The following is a 9,752-nucleotide window of genomic DNA, read 5'->3' on the forward strand; positions in this document are numbered from 1 at the left end:
TCCCCCTACTCATTTCCCCCTACTCATTTCCCCCTACTCATTTCCCTCTACTCATTTTCCTCTACTCATTTCCCTCTACTCATTTCCCTCTACTCATTTTCCTCTATTCATTTCCCTCTACTCATTTCCTGGTACTCCTTTTTACATGAACAACATGGAATCAAGGTGAGGGTTAACTTTTCCTGCATCATATTTCTGACCGTGGTCAGAAATTACAGGGGAGACACTTCTCTAGAGTCAGTACTCACTCCAAAGCAAATCCCCCACCACTCTCTCACTCGCTCTTCCACATGCATACACACGCATGTGGGCTCTGCTATTCTCTAACAGAGATACGCTAGAACAAAGCAGACACCAGCGCACAAGTATAAACTTCAGGCCACTTACGTAGTCTACGGTGCTAGCTCTGCGTAGAGCCCCCGCAGAACCATACATAGAAAACAAAACAAATTCCTGCATGTATTAGTTTGCAAAGTCAACACATACAAATATTTGAATGAATTTGTTTTTCCATTTACCTGTTGCTACATTATGCAACGTTTTACGTATTTGGTCGCTGGCAGGCCGCAGATTGTGTAGCAATGAGGTACAGATATATTATAATTTATGTGCATGGTGACAGTAATCAGTGAGTTATTATGCTTCAGAGCCTTTCAATCTACATAACTGACTGATGCTGCCTGGAGGCCAGGCATTTTGCTTTTCTTGTCTGCTTGCCAAAGCAGAGATAGAATGTTTACACAGCAGCAATTAGATGACCTCACATGTGTTGAATTTGTCACCAGCGCACACTCAGAGAAGAAAGACAAATGCTTTGCCAGTTCCTCTGGATGTACTCTTTGGTATGGGCTGTCTTGTTGTTGTCAATTAGCACACTACATTATTCTTAAGTTAGGATGTTGAATTGGAAAACAGAAAAGAAAACAAAAAGATGTTTTCCAACAACAGTTTCTACTTGGAAATGATCTGCCTCCAGTTGTAATTCAATACCAGTTTGAAAGGAAAAAACACGCACACACGGCAGTTTTTCTTAGTTCACAATGCAAATCCGGCCTGTTGGAGAGCACAGGGAAGCAATATCTGCTTTCTATGTCCCACAGGAATTTAATTTACATGCACACATATTTTAATTAAGTGCAATACAAACTGAAATTTGTGAAAAATTCTCGAGTAATATCCAAGTAAAATAGATGTGATGCTGACTGATCAAAGGTCAATGACTTTAAATTACGGACTATTTTTTAAACAGTAATTATAAGTTGTTGAGCTATGTTCTAAACATATCAAAGCTTTCTCCTCATTACAGATTTCATAGCAGAGTAAAACAAATTAATAGTAACCTATGATCCCAAAGCTATGAGCTTTTCTAACAAGGAAACGGAGGCCCTAGCTTTAATTCAAATATTATTCCATTGTATTTTTCTTCCACCTTAACAAGAGCAGTGACATATAGATTGAATTAATATGAGCATTTGGTTATTAATTCTATGCACATATTGAGCAGTAAAACATTCTTCCTGGTCCTTTCATTCCTTGCAGTCTATATGCCTGATCGAGCGTGGCAACCCATCCCGCAGCCTGGAGCAGGTGTGTCGATGGGCCAACACGCAGCAGCGCCGTGATCCTGACCACGCTGAGTACCACGATCACGCCATCTTCCTCACAAGGCAAGATTTTGGTCCCGCAGGTATGCAAGGTACTGTATTTTTCTCGATCGAGGACTGTGCAGACTGAGTGCTGATATCTGCTTCCATTCACGAAAGGGTTGGCTTCAAGTCTTGCCCAGGTAAGAGCGATGGAAACTTAAAAGTGGAGGCTGCAGCTGAGGTCGCAAAACCCAATTGGACCTCACAGGAAAATACTTACTGAGAAGCTTTCCAACACCTTGCTGACTTGACATTGATGCCACCCTGGATATGAAAAATTAAGATTGATAATGTTCACGAAGGTTTTTGGCATGTAGAGAAAAAACAGAAATGTTTGTTTCTCATTTATGTAAACTAACTGTTGTTTTAATATTCAGTTGGGTAAAGTGCAGTATGAGCTTTTCTCCACGCAGTCCTAATGATACATGTATGCAATCATTTGGAGGAGTTTCATACCGTACATGTTCTGTTGGTTTAGCATTTGTCTCATGCTGTATTTCTTCTTTTCAGCCCTTCAAAAAAAAAATTTGAAGTGAGCAGCCTAACCGCCAGAGAAACTTGGTCCAGGATGAACAAATGTCCTCTGTGCTCAAGTTCAATATCTTGCATTGACCTGTGTATAGTTTTAGCTTTTAATGCACACTTGCCATGTTAAGAGGAGAACCAAAAGCTACCTGGTTTGCTAGTCACACCTCCGGAGGTTGCCATAGCTGCGGTTGTGTTGTGTTCATAACAAGCCCAGTTTCTATGGTGTTGGGCTTGATTCGGCGCTGTGTCTCAGGGTCACGAACAGACTTTGCACTCCCCTGTCAAAGTTTAGCTGTGAGATGGTAGATTCTATTTCTAAATACATATATTGTGGCTGTGGGCAAAATAGAAGAACATCCAAAAAGTTTCCGGAAGAGCTGCAAACCAAAAGGAAGTGAATGAATCTTTTTAAACCGATAATGAGTTTGCCACATTTACAATCACTACACACACTGTAGTAAGATACATGCACTGATACACCGTAATCAAATCCTGTGAATGATTTCAAGTGTTTTTGATCTGCTCTCTTTGCCACGGAATTTCCCACGCAGGATGTGCAGTGTTTGAGTTTATCAACCAGATGACAGAGACCACCTCTCTCCTTACACATGTCATCAGCAGTAGAGAAACAAAAAGCTGCTGCTGCACCTTTTTGCTTCGATGTGCAAAGCTTCCCTTCATGTGAATGTAATCTGCATTCTCTTGAATTCCTTTTATCTGCTTTTCGGATAAAGGGTCACGCTCCACAACTGCTTTCATATTTCATTATTTCACTCACTGCACTAAATGTGTCCATTTATGAAACGAACCATCAACCATCTGACTCAAAAACTGTCCATGATAAACATCAACATGATCATACTAAAGCAAAAAACAAAAACTAAACAAAGCAAAGACTCTGCTGTGACTGACTTGCTGCAGATGTTTCTCTTTTTCATCACCACCAAAATCCCTTGATGCTTTTTAAGACTCTTCATCACCGGCTGTCTGTCTGCTGCATTTTCTGCTTTTTACCTGCATGCCAAAAAAGGTCTTCTGATGGTCAGAAAGCATGAAAATGATCTGAAAGCCGCCAAAAGGAGGCCGGGACGAGCAAGCTTCTGAACCAAACCAAAACGCGCTAAGCTGAATCGCTGCACACCTCTTGATCGAGTTATGTTTAATGTTTGTGCTTTGCTTAAACGTTTAGTGAAATGTGTGACATGTCGTGATGCCGGGGCAGACGTCTGCTGGGTACAGATGACAGGCTTCCAAGCTTGCTGTTTTTATTTGAGACTTTCTTGTGAGATGTTCAGGCTCCTTCACCTTCCATCTGCTGTCCATTAGACCTAAGCAATGTGCTGTGTTACTGCCTAAATGCAACCTTCTGTCTCAGATCAAAAGCAGTGCACATATAGACAATGTGGGTTTAACATATAATTTAAAGCAATCGTCACAGCATTTTGTTTTTTAACATGTACTAATCTTATGCCATGTTTCCACTACGTGGTACGGCTCTGCTAGACTCCCCTTTTTGGAACTAGGTCCTTTTCTCTTTTTTGTTTTCCACATGGGATAGTACCTCCACCATTATCAGGTGATCACCATAGCGCTGCTGCATGAAACTGCCCCAACATTATTTTCAACCTTTGTTGTAGTTTTGCGGGGTTACCATTTTTTTTTTACATGGAGCTAGGGATTAAAAAATTGCTCTTGCTATTGGCTAATTAAATATCACAGGTTTATGTAGGATGTACCGTGTTGCGCTAGTCACAGTTCTCTCTGACCAATCAGTGTTCAGCACTGTTTTAACTCCACCTTCTAGTAGCCACTCAGCTCGCTTGGAACCTTGACCGCGGGGGTATCAAAGAAGTCCTAGGTACTATCCACAACTTTTGCTAATGAAAAATCAAAAAAAGATTGAGTTAAGTAGAGCAGAGAAGAGCCGTACCGTGCAGTGGAAACACGGTATTGGCTCTAGAGTCAGTCAGACAGCCAGCTGCGCACCAAAAAAAGATTGACAATGACTGCAATCACATCTTACTTTAGCTCTAATTTTGTACCGTGATTATCAGCACTGCATGGGAATGTCACGACCTTTATCCTGGTACTTGATTATTAGGGCTGTGTGGTCTTTTCTGTTGCCCAGGTTACGCTCCAGTTACAGGGATGTGCCACCCACTGAGGAGCTGCACTCTGAACCACGAGGACGGCTTCTCCTCCGCCTTTGTGGTTGCTCATGAAACCGGCCATGTGTGAGTAATGGCAAGACTATGAAAGGACAAGCAGGGTTTTGCAGGATCTTGCTGCATCCAATTAAGCCAACAGTTCCGTATGGTAACTGTAGTCTGTAATCAAAGGTAGAGAGAGCCCTTTAACGAGGCTCTGTTGTCTTAACAAAAAGATCTGGTTGCAGCAACATGTGCACGCATACTCAGCCAGGCAAGATGAGCTTATTCAGCTCAGTGGTTTGAAAAAATGACATCAGACAAATTTATCAAAACCAAATGAGAGCATGTGTCATAGGTCTGTACATAAACCACATGCCGTTTATACGCATATACCCTTTGCCCACTTTATCAAGTGCACTTGTATTTTTGCATGCAATCCAACACACCTGTTTGACCATGAAGTCTATTTTTATGAGGCCAATAATCAGGTTGACACTGTCAATTCAGAGGTGTCATTTCAGTTATATGTATGTATACACTGAGATCGTAGTTAGAGGTTGTGTTTTCTGAATGCATTAAATTGAGAGGTGATTCTAGTGTCTTGCCCTCCTCATTGTAAATAGGAAGGAAAACGATTATGAAACACCTCTCAATATAATGTAGTCCAAAACAACATCACTTTTTTATCATTATTTTTTTGGCATTTTAGGCCTTTATCATATAGAACAGCTGAAGATGGTGAAAAGGGAGAGAGGAGGAATAACATACAGCAAAGGCCACAGGCTTAAGTTGAACCTGCAGCCGCTGCGGTAAGAACTTAGCCTTTGTACATGGGGTGCATGCTCTACCAGGTGAGCTATCCCGGCGCCCTCAATATTACTTTTAAGATGATGTCCAACATTTTAATTTACACATTTCCCACAATGCCACCAAAAACGCAAAATTGTGAGTTTCATTAAAATAGATGTTATAGCAAGGCTTTTGTGTTGAATTACAATTGTTAGGTGTACCTTATAAAGTGACCACTGAGTGCATGTTGTATACATTATTTTTAGAATGTTACTGGAAAAATGTTTTGAATATTACTTTGATTTCTACACACTTTTCTCGGGTTAGAGTTAGGGTTCGTGTGTCATGTCACACCTTCAAATAAAGTGTTAAACCCTTTGTGTTAACATTTCAGGGTTAGGGTTAAACACAATGTTTAAACAGTGCTAAACCGTTCAAACATTTATTTTGTATTATATAATTTGATTTATACATGGATCATTTAAAATAGGAAAACTTTTGATTACAAAAAATACCACAATGTTTAAAATGGCTTTTTTAAAGCTCTGCAATTGAACTTTAAAATATATTTGTAGTAACATGTAACAGCAATTATATACCAAAGAAGTACAAGTCAAACCTCAATACATTTTAAGTATCTACTAGAATGTGTCTATAGCATGGAGTATAATAAACCATCAAGTTCTGAAAGTTGGCTTTCCTCAACTGATTTCTTTTGACTTAGACCAGAAAACATTTGACTTTAGACAGTATTTCATTTAGGCAAAGTCCTTATACGGCTGCTTGTGTTTAGATGACTTTAAACACTGATGAATTGAGCCATTTATTCAAGTAAAGTATTGAAGCTGTTTCTGATCCATGCTAAGCTAACTGGCTGCTTGGTTGTTGCTTCATATTTACTGTAAAGACATTGATTTTCTCCTCGACTCTCGGCAAAACAGAGAATAACCGTATTTCTCAAAATGTATAACTAGTTAAGTTAAGTAGTATTTAGTTACTGTCCACCACTATGGTTCCCTATTAATTAATCCCAGTGTAGCGACAGGCCGCATCCACTCAATGAACTTGTGGAGCTTCAATTAGAGTCATTAGTAGTGCCTGTCTGTGGTCATGAACCAGAGTTATCATGTTTACCTACTGGTCCATTTTACACAGGCCTACTCTCCTGTAATGGGGCTCTAAAGGCTTCCCACTGCCCCACGAACATCGAACAAGTGGCCAGACAGACTTGATTGACTGTCACGTCCCACAAAAGAACAGAAGAACAGGTCATTAACCTCTTCATCTGCTAACAGTGGAAAGGGGCCAGACTCCATGCTATGCCTGACAGTGCATGACTAATTCAGTGATTGAATGCACCACTTATAAATTGGACGGCATCCAAACTGTAAAGGTGTTTTTGGTTCAATGGTTTAGAGTGCCAAACCAAATATTTCTCTCCGACTGACTGACTGAGACATAGTGGAAATGCATGTACAGTACATCTCTGTCAAAACAAAACAACAAAACAAAACAGGCCTCTGAACTATATGATGACATTAATGGCTGACAGAAATTCAGGTAAAGACCTTGTATTATATCCTAAAAAACTAAAACTGAACAACCAAGACAAAACAAAGGAATCATAATTTACCAGCACACTCATCAGCTTTTCTTTGCATCTTTGTCCCCTTTTTATTCCTCACTTTCTAGTGTCATCTTCTGTGGTAAACAGTGTCCTCTTGCAGTAAGAAAGGGAACAACTTTTATAATGCACCTGAACAAAAATTAGGGTAAAAACTTAGAACTGACGTCCATTATTTCCATTACGTCCTGCTATCGCTGTTCTCGCTCTCCTTTTTATATAATCACAACCTAACATACCAGAATATCAACAGACAATAAGAAAGAGATAATGGACATTTGCTAAATAACTTAGGACCTATGAATCAGGGCATTGCTAAAACCAAGATAACCATTTTTTAAACATACTAGATAGCAGATACTTGAGTAATGTGATGAGGGTCACATTGCTTAAAAATGCCTTATTCAGTGAGTGAACTATGTGCACATCCAGTGCTTTTGCAAGTCTGTAGGGAAGTGCATACACAGAAATAGAAGGACATACGGCTTAAAACAAGCCCAACAAAGCCGAACATTAACATGTTGACACTATGTACAGATATGAGTTTGGAAAGCGTGTATATATGTATATATATACATATATACATATATACACATACATAAACACACATGTAAGCAAAAAAAGTAAACAATAGGGAAATGCAAATGGTGTTGGAATAAATAAAGAAGTATTAATATAACAGGTTGCTTATATATCTAGGGTAGGTGAATATAAAAGTATATACAGTGTATATATTTGACAGATATATACAGTGTACTGTCTATATTTGAGAAATATTTAAATGTTTCAATTATGCAAATTAAAGAACAATGCCAGCAGCATCTTTAACTCACTGGGTTTTCTCATCGAGGATTTCTTTAATCAGTCTGTGTGAAGAGCTTGAAGCATGTTCCTGTCGCTGCTGTCATGGCCAGTGAACTTAGACACCATCATTTCATCCCCCCCAAAAAGAAAAAGTTAATTAGCTTGTTGGCCTTTAACAACCACCGCTCTCTGTGAGGCTTTGCCACTGTGTAAGTGGCAAATGCAATTTGATGTTCCAAGCTCAATCTGAATGTGTATGGAAATGTCGTTGTGTTCGGAGTAAATCAGCCAAAGGGTGAAACCTTGTAGCTATAGAGAGCTTAAGGTGAAATTTGACTTCTTTTTTTTTTTTATCTTTTTACTTTCATACAAAGATTAAGCTTTAATGTACTTTTGTAAAAGAAAAACATCTGGTGTAGTTTGGATTTTTTTAAACTGTGGCTTTTTTGACCTCTTTTTCATTTAGTGAAATATACTAATCTTCTTAGTGTGTTAGCGGTTATTGTTGCAGCTGAAGAACTCTATCAAAATAAAAGGCAAAATCAATCTGTGGCTTTTGATTGGGAAATATCTGATAAATGGCCAAATTTCAATACTTTACAGACAAGATTCCATTCTATGTACACATTTTGATCAGTACTCTATGTTTTGAGTTTTCATAATTATTTCACCTGTACTTTACTCTCCTCCTGTTCAATAAACCATCTCTTTCCTCCGTCAGGCTGGGCATGGAGCACGATGGCCAGGGGAATCGTTGTGCCGATGAGACCAGTATGGGCAGCATCATGGCACCACTTGTCCAGGCAGCTTTCCACCGCTATCACTGGTCACGTTGCAGCAAGCAGGAGCTCAATCGATACATCCAGTACGTTCTGTGGTTCCAGCTCCCTGACTTCTCATTTTCTCCACTATTGGTTTTACTCTGCACAGCTTACATGTGAAGCAGCTCAATGTTTTTTTTTTTTTTTACTTTCTCCTTATCTGATCTGTTCTTCAAAGATCTCCCATCTTGATCTTGTTTTTCTCATGGTATGAACACTAATAATGTTTGCATCAAAGATGTTTCTGTTAGTGATCACAAATGCATCTTATTTGATCTTGTTTGTAAAGACAATCCCCTGTCTGTTAAACGAGCGTCCTGCTCACGTTTGATTAACCAGCTTACTGTTGAAAATTTTTTGGCCGCGTTTGACTTAAGCTCGGTTTTTATTTTGAATGACGTGGACGCTTGTGACATTTAACGATCATTGCACCCTGCTGTTGGACAAAATTGTGCCTCTTAACATTAGAGAAATTCCCTCTGTTAATTCATCCCCATGGATGAATGACGCCATTCGCAGCTTGAGGCGTGTCTGTCGGAGAACTGAGAACGGAGAACCATTTGATACACCTACTTGGCCCATGTTTGGTTTCAATTTTAAATCTCTTCAGCTGGGCCAGTTCCCTGGCTGTTTTAAGCATGCTCTTGTTCAGCCTATCTTGTAACAGAACAATCTCGATGGAGCTTTGTTTAAAAACTACAGGCCTATTTCTCAATTTTATTTTATTTTGAAAATTTTAGAAAAGGTTGTCGCGAACCAGCTAAATAATGTTTTTGGATTCTCATAATAGCTGTTATAATAAGTTTCAGTTTGGCTTTCGTAAAAATCATTCAACTGAGACTACTCTCCTTAAGGTCTCTAATGATATTTTGATGACTGCTGATGGAGGTAAATGTTCTGTGCTGGCCCTACTAGATCTCAGTGCAGTGTTTGTTACTCTTGATCACTGCACTCTGATTGATAGACTGAAAACAACTGTAGGCATTACTGGATCAGCTCTGGATTGGTATCAGACAGGAGTTTTGTTGTGTCCATAGGAACACATGTGTCAGACTCTGCTCCTCTGTCTTGTGGTGTGCCCCAAGGTTCTGTGCTCGGCCCCCTGCTGTTCAGTCTGTATTTGCTTCTTCTTGAAAAGATTATTGGTAGTTATGAGGAAATATCTTACCATTGTTATGCTAATGACATCCAATTATATTTATCTTTTAGCCCTGATAGGCCAGACAAACTGTCTTTTCTGTACACTTGTTTAGCCTCCATTGACAAATGGATGGCTTACAATGTTTTTGCAATTAGATTCAGACAAAACTGAGGTGAGGATTTTTGCCCCATACAGCATTACCCCTAAGATTAGGAAGGCCATTGGGGCTCTATCACTCTCTGATTGTAA

The 9,752-nt window shown here is 39.4% G+C and overlaps 1 protein-coding gene and 1 long non-coding RNA gene across 4 annotated transcripts in view; one reads left to right on the top strand and one right to left on the bottom strand.

Annotated features, from left to right (window-relative positions):
- Positions 1–432, bottom strand: part of LOC116670808 (uncharacterized) — a 20,519-nt gene extending 20,087 nt beyond the window's left edge. The window contains exon 1 of the long non-coding RNA XR_004327128.1: positions 354–432. This is a non-coding gene — a long non-coding RNA (uncharacterized LOC116670808). The remainder of the gene's footprint in view (positions 1–353) is intronic.
- The window catches only part of adamts14 (ADAM metallopeptidase with thrombospondin type 1 motif, 14), a 50,491-nt gene that overhangs the window by 26,249 nt on the left and 14,490 nt on the right, over positions 1–9,752 (top strand). For 2 of the 3 annotated variants that reach the window (XR_004327112.1, XM_032501382.1), the window contains exons 6-8: positions 1,540–1,696; positions 4,303–4,408; positions 8,263–8,406. Coding sequence is in view for 2 of the 3 variants with exons in the window: in XM_032501382.1 (XP_032357273.1) it covers positions 1,540–1,696; positions 4,303–4,408; positions 8,263–8,406 (407 nt within the window). In the remaining variant the exon portion in view is untranslated. The remainder of the gene's footprint in view (positions 1–1,539; positions 1,697–4,302; positions 4,409–8,262; positions 8,407–9,752) is intronic. The other variant, XM_032501383.1, reaches the window with a different exon arrangement.

The sequence above is a fragment of the Etheostoma spectabile genome, chromosome 21, assembly GCF_008692095.1.
Source record: "Etheostoma spectabile isolate EspeVRDwgs_2016 chromosome 21, UIUC_Espe_1.0, whole genome shotgun sequence".
Lineage (NCBI taxonomy): Eukaryota > Metazoa > Chordata > Actinopteri > Perciformes > Percidae > Etheostoma > Etheostoma spectabile.